Source organism: Apium graveolens, chromosome 6 (assembly GCF_009905375.1).
Source record: "Apium graveolens cultivar Ventura chromosome 6, ASM990537v1, whole genome shotgun sequence".
Classification (NCBI taxonomy): Eukaryota; Viridiplantae; Streptophyta; class Magnoliopsida; order Apiales; family Apiaceae; genus Apium; species Apium graveolens.
Genome location: NC_133652.1, coordinates 250,747,077 through 250,760,592, shown reverse-complemented (window position 1 = coordinate 250,760,592; position 13,516 = coordinate 250,747,077). Strand labels below are relative to the sequence as shown.

General features: G+C 38.1%; 1 protein-coding gene and 2 non-coding genes across 3 annotated transcripts; 2 read left to right on the top strand and 1 right to left on the bottom strand.

Moving 5' to 3' along the window:
* Window positions 1-881: 881 nt before the first annotated feature.
* On the top strand, window positions 882-987 carry LOC141669496 (small nucleolar RNA R71). Its single transcript, XR_012553776.1, has one exon. It is a non-coding gene; the product is annotated as a small nucleolar RNA R71 (small nucleolar RNA).
* A 5,098-nt stretch (window positions 988-6,085) lies between these two features.
* Window positions 6,086-6,191, top strand: LOC141669348 (small nucleolar RNA R71). The gene has a single exon (XR_012553635.1). It is a non-coding gene; the product is annotated as a small nucleolar RNA R71 (small nucleolar RNA).
* Window positions 6,192-12,026: 5,835 nt separating this feature from the next.
* LOC141665892 (uncharacterized) lies at window positions 12,027-12,461 on the bottom strand. The gene has a single exon (XM_074471876.1). It carries the CDS (start codon window positions 12,459-12,461, stop codon window positions 12,027-12,029), a length of 435 nt encoding a protein of 144 aa, XP_074327977.1.
* Between the last annotated feature and the right edge of the window lie 1,055 nt (window positions 12,462-13,516).

The window sequence follows — 13,516 nt, the reverse complement described above, 5'->3', positions numbered from 1 at the left end:
AATGAGGTGGAGGATAGACCTGCTTCTCCCCTGTATTACCCTCAGAAGGAGTGTGTTCCACAGTTTTCTTCCTTGATTCTACTTCTTCTTCCTTCTGTACATCTTCTTCAGCCAAAACTTCAGATTCTGGAACTTGAGATTTTTCAGGGTTTGCAACCTTCCCAGACCTCAATGTAATCGCCTTAACCTGCTCTTCTGCTTCCCTCTTGCCTGTAACTTTTGTATCACTAGAAAGTGTTCCTGGTAGTCAATTCAATAAGGCTTTAGTAATTTGTCCTATCTGGTTCTCTAGATTCTTGAAAGATTCACCTGCATCATGAGTTTATTGTTGAAGTTGGAGTTGTTGTCTTGGTGCAAATTGTTGCTGAAAACCAGGAGAATTAAATTGCTTGTTTCCAAACTGCTGGAATGGCTATTGCATCGCATTCTGATTGTTACTCCATCTGAAGTTAGGATGATTCCAGTTGTTAAGATGATAAGTGTCTGGTACTGGTTGTCGCGATCTCTGAAAGTTGCTCACAAACTAAACAGAGTCACTAGATATAGCGCATTGCTCCCTCGCATATGGACCTGCACATAGCTCACAAACACTGGTTACCTGATTAACACCATAGTTAGCCAGAGAATCAATCTTCATAGACAACTCCTTTAGTTGAGCAGTGATAGCCGTAGCTGTATCCACTTCAAGAACTCCTGCTACCTTGCTCTGTGGCAATCTCTGGGTTGGATACTAATATTCTTTAGCAGCCATCAGTTCAATTAGCTCATAAGCTTCCTCACAGCTGTTTGCCCATAATGCTCCACCTGATGCAACATTGAGCATGGGTCTTGACTGTGCTCCCAAACCATTATAAAAGCAATTGATCACCATCCAGTCAGGCATTCCATAATGAGGATACTTTCTAAGCATCTCCTTGTAGCGCTCCCAAGCTTCGTATAAAGATTCTCCTGATTGCTGCGCAAATTGAGAAGAGCATTCCTGATTGCAGCTGTCTTCTCCATAGGGAAGAATTTAGTGAGAAACTTTTGAGCAAGATCTTCCCAAGTAGTAATCGAACCAACTGGTAGAGAGTGTAACCAGCTCTTAGTCTTGTCCCTCAGAGAGAATGGGAATAGTCTCAGCTTCACAACATTCTTCAGAAACACCGTTGAACTTGAAGGTGTCGCAGATCTCAATGAAATCCCTAATGTGCATATTGGGATCTTCCGTTGGAGAACCCCCAAACTGGATTGAATTATGCACCCATTATATTATGCCAAGCTTGATGTCAAAGGTATTAGCTGTGATAGTTGGCCAGACAATGCTAGATTAAATGTCGTTGATCTTGGGTTGAGAAAAATCCATCAAAGCTTTCGTTCATGCTGCTGGATCTCCCATTGTAATGAGTACCTGAAACATAAACAAATAAACCGTGAAAGTAAAAGAATTCGAGTAAGTGAACTTTAATGACCACTGATTACAAGCACATAAACTAAGAATTCGAGTAAGTGAACTTCATTCAATAGCCTTTTTGTTCTTAACCTTAGCATGTAATGGTGATGAGACTAATCAGATAACACGAAACTAATAAATGCCAACTTTCATTGTACGAATACCCTACTACCAAGCATCCACAAAAGAGATAGAAGTTGAATAGACACCAATTATGCTTAGTCCTTATATGTCTATAAGAATTGAACACATAACGGTTTAATGCGCAAGTTATCTATCGTGATAACATAAGGCAAGTAAGATGGTTAAAATTACCTACGAATCATGCATAAAAAATACATGAACCTATGCTAGCATGGAAAATTCTAAACCTCTATATTCACTGTCGCTTCAATAGAGATTAGCACGCTATCTTATATGTTAGCTACACACATAAGACGAATATGCACAACCAATACTAGGTTATTATACAATCACCACACACTAAGACATCGAAACAAATCAACTAAAGAAATCCATAAATCAATCCGCTAGAACCCCATGATAACGATTAGCCCATGATTGAAGTCATCATCACTATAGGTTCCATTGAAAGCATGATAATAAATATTATACAGTACCAGGGTTCAAAGACAAATTGAAAACAAGCAGCCAAGTATCAACTAAATTAAAGAAAACAAAAGTCTTCTTCTCCGTAGCCATCTCGTGCTCTCTAGGTCTTCTTATTGCTCTCTCAGGCCTCCTTGGTGTTAAAAACATCTTTTTATTGGTATATATAGGCTCCAGGATGACCAGGACTCTCAAAATCTTCTATTTCGACTAAAATCAGGATTCTGGGGCAGAAACAGGGCACGGGCACGCTATTTTTGGGCGCGTCTGTGCTATAATAGTGATTTCAGCGGCGCGGGCGCACTAGTTCTGGCGCGGCCGCGCTGACATTCTACAAAAATTCTGATAATTCTTCTTTTCGCCATATCTTGAGTTCTGCTCGTCAGAATTAGGCGATTCAACTGCCCACACGAATCTAACGAGATTCTCTACAACTTGAGAATGGCCTAGGCTTCCAATTCTGATATTTTTTCAACATAATTCTTTGAAAAGCTTCTTTCTTCCTTTAACTGATGCCTGAAATACAATAACACAAAAACACATCAAAAATACCAATAACTTAAGTCCAAAATACCAACTTAAGCCTGTAATGAAGCATTCTAAGTAGATATAAAATCCACTTATCACACCCCCAAACTGGAATCGATGCTTGTCTTCAAGCATAAACAGACTCAAAACTACAAAACAAACCTAATGCATGAATGCAACTATGTGAATGCAACTAAATGATAATGCAATCGATCCCCTCAGAATAAAAATAACCAAATGATTAAGCCCATGTCCCTAAGAATGTAATGACTCAAAACAGAGCTCGAATAAATCCCACAAACCAACTTATAAACCAGAAACGTGCGTGTGCGGATTCTTAACAGATATACTCTCGACATTAGATCAATAACCATAACTTATCTTTCATCAAAATAATCACAAGTTTATAAACAAAATAGATGATAAACGCATAATGACTCATAACACCTTCATCCTACTAGAGTTATACAAGGATTCACGCTATTATTGAACACATAACAAATATGCTTATTTGATCGTGCAATGAATGAGGTCCCAAAAGACTTATACAATAATACCCATGTAGCGAGCGTTAGGTTAGCGGATCCCAGACTATAAAAGCCTTAGGTCACTAGGTACAAAGTCCCCTAGAACTTAATAACTCGAGTATTACAGAGCTCACTTTTGATCAATTATGCATAACACATATTTTTTTTCTCTTTTTTTTCTTTTTTTTTATTCAATGATTTCTGAATGAGTGCGTTTTGCTCCATCTCATTCAACCCTAGACTACTCATATAAATATTAGCCGGCTACTAGCCATTTTACGCCCAGCCTTACAACTAGCAATGAAATCTAAGCTTTTCTCTAGTTTAAGAATTCAGTGTTCTTTTTGTCATTACAGGAATATCACAAATTCTAAATATAAACAAGTGATTAAATCTCAACAACAAACAAGTATGATCTTGATCTAGCCCTAAAGCAATCCTATAAGACTTTATGAATTTTTTTTTGTTTCTGGGCATGTAAATCAATTCATTAGACTTAATCAACCCTCTATTCATCATCACCATACTCAAATCAATATAAACTTATCAATCAGAAATAACTCAACCTAAGGGATCATGTTATATGCATGCAAATGCAACTACATGGACTCACATAAAAAACAAACAAATATGTCCTATATGAACAATCATGCAAAAATATGAATGAACTACAACTAAACATACAATATGAATCTATATGGACACACACACTACTAATCGTTACATTATCACCCCCAAACTTAAAATTTTCAATGTCCTCATTGAAGGTAATAATAAGGATTTCAGGCATATCTAGTTAGCGGAAAGATCACCCTCTTCGGGTGGAGGATCAGGTGGCCAATCAACCTCGACACCAGTGTCTCGGGAAACAGTACCGAGAGCGTGTGTCAAATCTGCAGCAAAATGACGGTGAATGTCGTGCATGACCTCCATACGCCTAGTCACTCACCTGTACTGCTCATCACTAATACCAGTCCTATCAACTACCTGTTGCATATGAGAAGAACCCTCTGTAGGTATGGGAAGATCCGTCCAACCACTCTCTATATCATCAAAAATATATCCCAACCCCTTATCATGGGGTGCACCTAAGAATGAATAACTCAAGTGATCTGGTAGTGTGTGAAGCTCAAGTGTGGAAACATCTTCAATAGACGGCTCGAGACGTTCCTGAGAAATTTTCAGCTCTTCTAACCCAAGATAATTGAATAGCATATCCAACTTCCTCTTCCATGGAGTAGCATTCAAAACTTGCAGTTGCTCTGCTCCTTCTTCCTTTTCAATAACTGATTCCCCTATTAAGGATCTCTCTAAGGTATCTGACTTTGGCAATTGCTCAAGCTCCAAATTCCTGATAGAGTCCTCTACTTTAAAGCAATCCTCTTTAGCTGTGGGTAACTTTACTACCTTGAACACATTAAAAGTGACCTTCTGATCTTGAACCTTCATTATAAGCTCTCCTTTTTACACATCGATCATAGTTCGGCCTGTAGCCAAGAATGATCTTCCCAAGATGATGGGAATCTTCTTATCTTCCTTAAAATATAGAATTATAAAATCAGCTGGGAAGATGAGTTTATCCACCTTGACCAAGACATCCTCCACTATACCTCGTGGATAAGCGATGGAATGATCAGCTAGTTGTAATAACATGTATGTCAGTTTTGGATCAGGTAGACCAAGCTTCTTGAAGATAGATAAGGGCATCAGATTGATGCTAGCTCCTAAATCATATAAACACTTGTCGAACGACAAGTTTCCGATGGTGCAAGGAATAGTGAAGCTTCCAGGAACTTTAAGCTTCGGAGGAAACTTCTGTTGCAGCACAACACTGCATTCCTCCGTAAGAGCAACGGTCTCTAAGTCATCGAACTTCACTTTCCGAGAGAGAATACCTTGCATAAACCTCGCATAGCTAGGCATCTGTTCAAGAGCTTCAGCAAAAGATATGTTGATATGAAATTTCTTGAACACCTCCAGAAACTTAGTAAATTGCTTATCCAACTTCTGCTTCTGCAGCCTCTTAGGAAAAGGAGGTGGATGATAGACCTGCTTCTCCCCTGTATTACCCTCAGAAGGAGTGTGTTCCACAGTTTTCTTCCTTGATTCTACTTCTGCTTCCTTCTGCACATCTTCTTCAGCCAAAACTTCAGATTCTGGAACTTGAGATTATTCAGGGCTTGCAACCTTCTCAGACCTCAATGTAATCGCCTTAACCTGCTCTTCTACTTCCCTCTCCTGGAACTTCTGTATCACTAGAAAGCAATCCTAGTAGTCAATTCAATAAGGCATTAGCAATTTGTCCTATCTGGTTCTCCAGATTCTTGATAGAAACAGCCTGGCCTTGGCATATAAGAGCCTGGTTTATGCACATAAGCCTCAACTCCTCCAATTCAGAATTTTCATTCGAAGATTGACCAACATTATGAGTTTGTTGTTGAAGTTGGAGTTGTTTTCTTGGTGCAAATTGTTGCTGAAAACCAGGAGAATAAAATTGCTTATTTCCAAACTGCTGGAATGGCTATTGCATCACATTCTGATTGTTACTCCATCTGAAGTTAGGATGATTCCAGTTGTTAGGATGATAAGTGTCTGGAACTGGTTGTTGCGATCTCTAAAAGTTGGTCACAAACTAAACAGAGTCACTAGATATAACACATTGCTCCATCGCATACGGACCTGCACACAGCTCACAAACACTGGTTATATGATTAACACCATAGTTAGCCATAGAATCGATCTTCATAGACAACTCCTTTAGTCGAGCAGTGATAGTCGTAGCTGTATCCACTTCAAGAACTCCTGCTACCTTGCCCTGTGGCAATCTCTGGGTTGGATACTGATATTCATTAGCAGCCATCACTTCAATTAGCTCATAAGCTTCCTCATAGCTCTTTGCCCATAATGCTCCACCTGATGCTGCAGTGAGCATGTGTCTTGAATGTGCTCCCAAACTATTATAAAAACAATTGATCACATCTAGTCAGGCATTCCATGATTAGGACACTTTCTAAGCATCTCCTTGTAGCGTTCCCAAGCTTCGTATAAAGATTCTCCTGATTGCTGCGTAAATTGAGAAGAGCATTCCTGATTGCAGCTGTCTTTGCCATAGGGAAGAATTTAGTGAGAAACTTTTGAGCAAGATCTTCCCAAGTAGTAATCGAATCAGCTGGTAGAGAGTGTAACCAGCTCTTAGCCTTGTCCCTCAGAGAGAATGGGAATAGTCTCAGCTTCACAGCATTCTTCAGAAACACCGTTGAACTTGAAGGTGTCGCAGATCTCAATGAAATCCCTAATATGCATATTGGGATCTTCTGTTGGAGAACCCCCAAACTGGATTGAATTATGCACCCATTATATTATTCCAGGCTTGATCTCAAAGGTATTAGCTGTGATAGCTGGCCGGACAATGCTAGATTGAACGTCGTTGATCTTGGGTTCAGAAAAATCCATCAAAGCTTTCGTTCGTGCTGCTGGATCTCCCATTGTAACATGAGTACCTGAAACACAAATAAATAAACCGTGAAAGTAAAAGAATCCGAGTAAGTGAACTTTAATGACCACTGATTACAAGCACATAAACTAAAAACTAACAACACCGAGTCCCCGGCAGCGATGCCAAAAACTTGTTAGGGCAAAAACACGAGCTAAAATTCACGCAAGTATACGCGTTCACAAGTAGAATAAGATATAAATCAGATTCGTTCCCACAGAGACTGGTTTAGGTTAAGTTCAATTTATGCACCTATACAACAATGTATGGTTATCACTCAATGCTAAGACAAATAACAAATTGGGTTTTGATTAAAATAAGAGATTATACTAAATAGCATTAACTAAGAGAATTGAGGTTGAATTACTTATATGAGACAAACATGGGATCCTAACTTCATTAAATACTTCATTCAATAGCCTTTTTGTTCTTAACCTTAGCATGTAATGGTGATGACACTAATCAGATAATACGAAACTGATAAACGCTAACTTTAGGCTTACGAATACCCTACTACCAAGCATCCACAAAAGAGATAGAAGTTGAATAGACACCAATTATGCTTAGTCCTTATATGTCTATAAGAATTGAAAACATAATGGTTTAATGCGCAAGTTATCTATCGTGATTATATAGGGCAAGTAAAATGGTTAAAATTACCTACGAATCATGCATAACAAATACATGAACCTATGCTAGCATGGAAAGTTCTAAACCTCTATATTCACTGTCGCTTCAATTCAGATTAACACGCTATCTTATATGTTAGCTACGCACATAAGACGAATAAGCACAACCAATACTAGGTTGTCATACAATAACCACACAATAAGACATCGAAACATATCAACTAAAGAAATCCATAAATAAATCCGCTAGAACCCCATGATAACGATTAGCCCATGATTGAACTCATCATCACTATGGGTTCCAATGAAAGCATGATAATAAACAATATAAGAGTACTAGGGTTCAAAGACAAATCAAAAACAAGCATCCAAGTATCAACTAAATCAAAGAAAATAAAAGTCTTCTTCTCCGTAGCTGTCTCGTACTCTCTAGGTCTTCTTATTGTTCTCTCATGCCTCGTTGGTGTTAAAAATGTGTTTTTATTGGTATATATAGGCTCCAGGATGACTAGGACTCTCAAAATCTTCAATTTCGACTAAAATCAGGATTCTGGGGCAGAAACAGGGCACGGGCGCGCTGTTTTCGGCCGCGGCCGCGCTGGAATAGTGATTTCAGCGGCGCGGGCGCGCTAGTTCTGGCCGTATCTTGAGTTCTACTCGTCAGAATTAGTCGATTCAACTACCCAGGAGAAGCTAACGAGATTTTCTACAACTTGAGAATGTCGTAGGCTTCCAATTTTGATCTTTTTTCAGCATAATTCTTTGAAAAGCTTCTTTCTTCCTTTGACTGATGCCTGAAATGCAATAACACAAAAACACATAAAAAAATATAAACAACTTGAGTCCAAAACACCAACTTAAGCATATAATGAAGCGTTCCAAGTAGATATAAAATCCCCTTATCAAATACGCATCCTAGTCCTCAATATGAAGCGTCGCTATAGATTACAAAATCCCCTTGCTCATCTGGTATCACCTATCCTGGTGAGGTCATCAATCAATTTTTCAGATCTTGTAAACTTTCATCACATTTTTCATCCTATACGAACTCTTCATTCTTTCGAGTTAACTTGGTTAGTGGCGTAGCTATCTTTGCAAAATTCTTGACAAATCATTTGTAATAACCTGTCAATCGCAAGAAACATCGGAATTCTGTCGGTATTTTTGGCTTTTCCCAATTCAGTACAGCTTCAATCTTCGCTGGATCAACTTTAGTTCCTTCTATGCTGATCACGTGGCCTAGAAATTGTACTTCTTTTAGCCAAAATTCGCATTTCGAGAACATCGCATAAAGCTATTCCTTTCTTAAAATTTCCAAAGCAATCCTCAGATGCTCGACATGTTCTTCTTCAGTCTTCGAATAAATCAAGATGTCATCAATGAATACAATTAAAAATTTATCCAAGTATCTCTTGAATACCCTATTCATCAAATCCATGAACGCTGCTGGGGCGTTGGTCAAACCAAATGCCATTACAAGAAAATCATAATATCCATATCTGGTACGAAAAGCAGTCTTAGGAATATCCTCAGCTTTAATCTTCAATTGATGGTATCCCGACCTTAAGTCTATTTTAGAAAACCACATGGCTCCTTTTAGTTGATCAAACAAATCGTCGATCCGTGGCAAATGATCCGTATTCTTGATAGTCAGCTTATTTAGTTCACGATAGTCGATACATAGTCGCATACTGCCGTCCTTCTTCTTCACAAACAATACCAGTGTACCCCATGGAAATATGTTGGGTCTTATATTTCCTCTGTCCAGAAGATCTTGAAATTATATTGATAATTCCTTCATTTCAATTGGTGCCATTCGATACGGAGCTTTCGAAACTGGTTCTGTACCTGGTGCCAAGTCGATAGTAAACTCAATTTCTCTGTCCGACGGTAATCCTGGAAGTTCATCTGGAAAAATGTCAGGAAATTCATATACAACTGGAATATCTTCTATCTTTGGACTATCCTTTTCAGTATCCAACACATAAGCTATATATACTTTACATCCTTTTCGTAATAATCGTTTAGTCTGCATCATTGTCAGAAATTTTCTTCGTTGTTTCTCACCTCTAAACATTACCGCTGCATTTTCCGCATTTCATAATTTCACTTTCTTATTCGCACAATCGATCTGAGCATTATAAAAAGCTAACCAATCCATTCCTAAAATAACATCAAACTCTCCTGACTTGAAAGGAATCAAGTCCACAGTGAAATGATGTCCGACTATATCGATATCGCACTCAGGACATAAACAATATAAGAGTACTAGGGTTCAAAGACAAATCAAAAACAAGCATCCAAGTATCAACTAAATCAAAGAAAATAAAAGTCTTCTTCTCCGTAGCTGTCTCGTACTCTCTAGGTCTTCTTATTGTTCTCTCATGCCTCGTTGGTGTTAAAAACGTGTTTTTATTGGTATATATAGGCTCCAGGATGACTAGGACTCTCAAAATCTTCAATTTCGACTAAAATCAGGATTCTGGGGCAGAAACAGGGCACGGGCGCGCTGTTTTCGGCCGCGGCCGCGCTGGAATAGTGATTTCAGCGGCGCGGGCGCGCTGGTTCTGGCCGTATCTTGAGTTCTGCTCGTCAGAATTAGTCGATTCAACTACCCACGAGAAGCTAACGAGATTCTCTACAACTTGAGAATGTCGTAGGCTTCCAATTTTGATCTTTTTTCAGCATAATTCTTTGAAAAGCTTCTTTCTTCCTTTGACTGATGCCTGAAATGCAATAACACAAAAACACATAAAAAAATATAAACAACTTGAGTCCAAAACACCAACTTAAGCATATAATGAAGCGTTCCAAGTAGATATAAAATCCCCTTATCAAATACGCATCCTAGTCCTCAATATGAAGCGTCGCTATAGATTACAAAATCCCCTTGCTCATCTGGTATCACCTATCCTGGTGAGGTCATCAATCAATTTTTCAGATCTTGTAAACTTTCATCACATTTTTCATCCTATACAAACTCTTCATTCTTTCGAGTTAACTTGGTTAGTGGCGTAGCTATCTTTGCAAAATTCTTGACAAATCATTTGTAATAACCTGTCAATCGCAAGAAACATCGGAATTTTGTCGGTGTTTTTGGCTTTTCCCAATTCAGTACAGCTTCAATCTTCGCTGGATCAACTTTAGTTCCTTCTATGCTGATCACGTGGCCTAGAAATTGTACTTCTTTTAGCCAAAATTCGCATTTCGAGAACATCGCATAAAGCTATTCCTTTCTTAAAATTTCCAAAGCAATCCTCAGATGCTCGACATGTTCTTCTTCAGTCTTCGAATAAATCAAGATGTCATCAATGAATACAATTAAAAATTTATCCAAGTATCTCTTGAATACCCTATTCATCAAATCCATGAACGCTGCTGGGGCGTTGGTCAAACCAAATGCCATTACAAGAAAATCATAATATCCATATCTGGTACGAAAAGCAGTCTTAGGAATATCCTCAGCTTTAATCTTCAATTGATGGTATCCCGACCTTAAGTCTATTTTAGAAAACCACATGGCTCCTTTTAGTTGATCAAACAAATCGTCGATCCGTGGCAAATGATCCGTATTCTTGATAGTCAGCTTATTTAGTTCACGATAGTCGATACATAGTCGCATACTGCCGTCCTTCTTCTTCACAAACAATACCAGTGTACCCCATGGAAATATGTTGGGTCTTATATTTCCTCTGTCCAGAAGATCTTGAAATTATATTGATAATTCCTTCATTTCAATTGGTGCCATTCGATACGGAGCTTTCGAAACTGGTTCTGTACCTGGTGCCAAGTTGATAGTAAACTCAATTTCTCTGTCCGACGGTAATCCTGGAAGTTCATCTGGAAAAATGTCAGGAAATTCATATACAACTGGAATATCTTCTATCTTTGGACTATCCTTTTCAGTATCCAACACATAAGCTATATATACTTTACATCCTTTTCGTAATAATCGTTTAGTCTGCATCATTGTCAGAAATTTTCTTCGTTGTTTCTCACCTCTAAACATTACCGCTGCATTTTCCGCATTTCATAATTTCACTTTCTTATTCGCACAATCGATCTGAGCATTATAAAAAGCTAACCAATCCATTCCTAAAATAACATCAAACTCTCCTGACTTGAAAGGAATCAAGTCCACAGTGAAATGATGTCTGACTATATCGATATCGCACTCAGGACATACTCGATTTACAAGAACTTGTTCGTCATTCACTAATTTTATAATTAACGTTTTGCCCAACCTTTGAATTTTATAACTTATCTTATCAATAAATTTTTCAGAAATAAAAGATCGTGTGGTAATCAATCAATACTTTTGCAACTACTAAATTCACAGAAAGCGCACATGCAATCACACTAGGACTCTGCACCGCTTCTTTCATTGTCATATTAAAAGTTCTTGCCCTAGGCTGATTAGGCTGTGGTGGCGGAGGTAATGCTAACACCTTCGGAACACTAGCTTCCGTAACTGGTCCTCTTCAATCCCTAGCAACATATCATTTCTTCCCACATTGGATACAAGTAACCTCTGTTCTTCATGCTGGACATTCGTTAAAGTAGTGACCTTTCTGTTTGTATCTGAAGCATTTCACATTTGCCTTGATACAGGCGCCCGTATGTTTCTGACCATATATTTTGCAGTATGGAAATCGGGGTCTGATGATTCCCTGCTGGTTGAAAGCTTGGAAATGATTACCTGCTCTCTGATTTCCTTGTCCTATCCTTTTAAAATTCATATTTATCCAGGCTTGAAATCCCGGCTTCCGGGTGGAATGGTTTTGAAAACTTCCTTGTCCATTTTCCTTTTAGGACATTACACTTTCCCCTTCAATAATCATGGCTTTTTGAACCACAGCGGTATAAGTCGTCAATTCAAAAATTACAAGTCGGCTGCGAATCCATGGCTGTAATCCCTGTTGGAATCTCTTGGCCCTTTTCTCTTCAGTATCCACTTGCTCTAGAACAAATCTAGCCAACTCAGTAAACTTGGCTTCATATTCCGACACCGGCATATTTCCTTGCTTCAATTCCAAGAACTTGATTTTCATCTGGTTCTTTATATAGTGAGGAAAATACTTTTCTAGAAATAGTTCCATAAACCGATCCCAAGTTACAACATCTTCCCCTTCTAAAGCTCTCATGGTTTCCCACCAATAGTTCGCTTCTCCTTTCAAGAAATAGCTAGCAAAATCAGTTTTCTGGTCCTCTTCAACTTTCACGAGCGCAAACGCTTTCTCCATTTCTTTCAACCAAGCCCTAGCTTTTGTAGGATCCGCTGTACCCTCAAACTCAAGAGGCTTAACTGATTGAAACTGCTTCTAGGTAACAACATGCACAACTGGTGGTATCTGAGGTTCAGGATGAGGTGGCTGTTGTAACATCTGTTGCTGAATCTGTTGTTGCTGTTGCTGCATCTATTGTTGCATCATTACCATCTATTGTTGCATCAGATGGAACATTTGGTTCATAGTATCATTATTCTGTCCCTCAGAATTGCTGTTGGAGGTTTCAGTCCTAGTCTTTTTTTGGTGCCATTTTTCTGATAATAAAACAAATAATTCTTCTTAACAATTTATTAAACAATTGATAATAGGTAATGAAACAATTTGTCTGGTATTAAAGTAGGAAATTTTAAATAATAAATAATGGAAAGAAAATAATTTGACAAATACTAAAACAAAAATTTAAATGATTCAAAATTTACACAATCATTTGAAATGATTTTTTTAAAGTTTGAAATGATAATGATGATACACTGTTTTAGATTAAACAAAATTGAAAATATGAAAAACTGTAAAACAATAAAGTAAAAATAAATGCTGTAAAGACTGGAATTTAAATAAATGAAAAAAAATTGAAAAAAATTGTTTATTTTATATATTTGACACAAGCCTTAGGTGTAAGTGCTTAATGCAAAAAAGTCTACATCAGATCTGTCATGGCTACTGCTGATACAAGTCAAAGCTAGATACTACACACGTACACACCTACATACCATACTATGCTGCATCTATCTACATATGTCAAATATACTACAATAACTAGTCTCCAGCTGTCAAACATCAAAACTCTGACGGAATGCACCTCAACTTATCACGAAGCATCTCAATGACTGACTGTGCCAAACGGGTAGCTCTATGATACTCTGCATAAGAATGCGGCCCATCATGCATCAAAGCATCTAACTCAAGGGTGGCACTATACACTGTCGACTGAAGACTCTACCTCATCATGTAGTCTGACTGAAGTGCAGCTAACGATCCTCAATCTCTCTGGTCAAACAAACCTATGATCT

Coding starts and splice junctions, on each gene's coding strand:
- LOC141665892 (XM_074471876.1), bottom strand. CDS start 12,461: ATGGAGAAAGCGTTTGCGCTCGTGAAAGTTGAAGAGGACCAGAAAACT.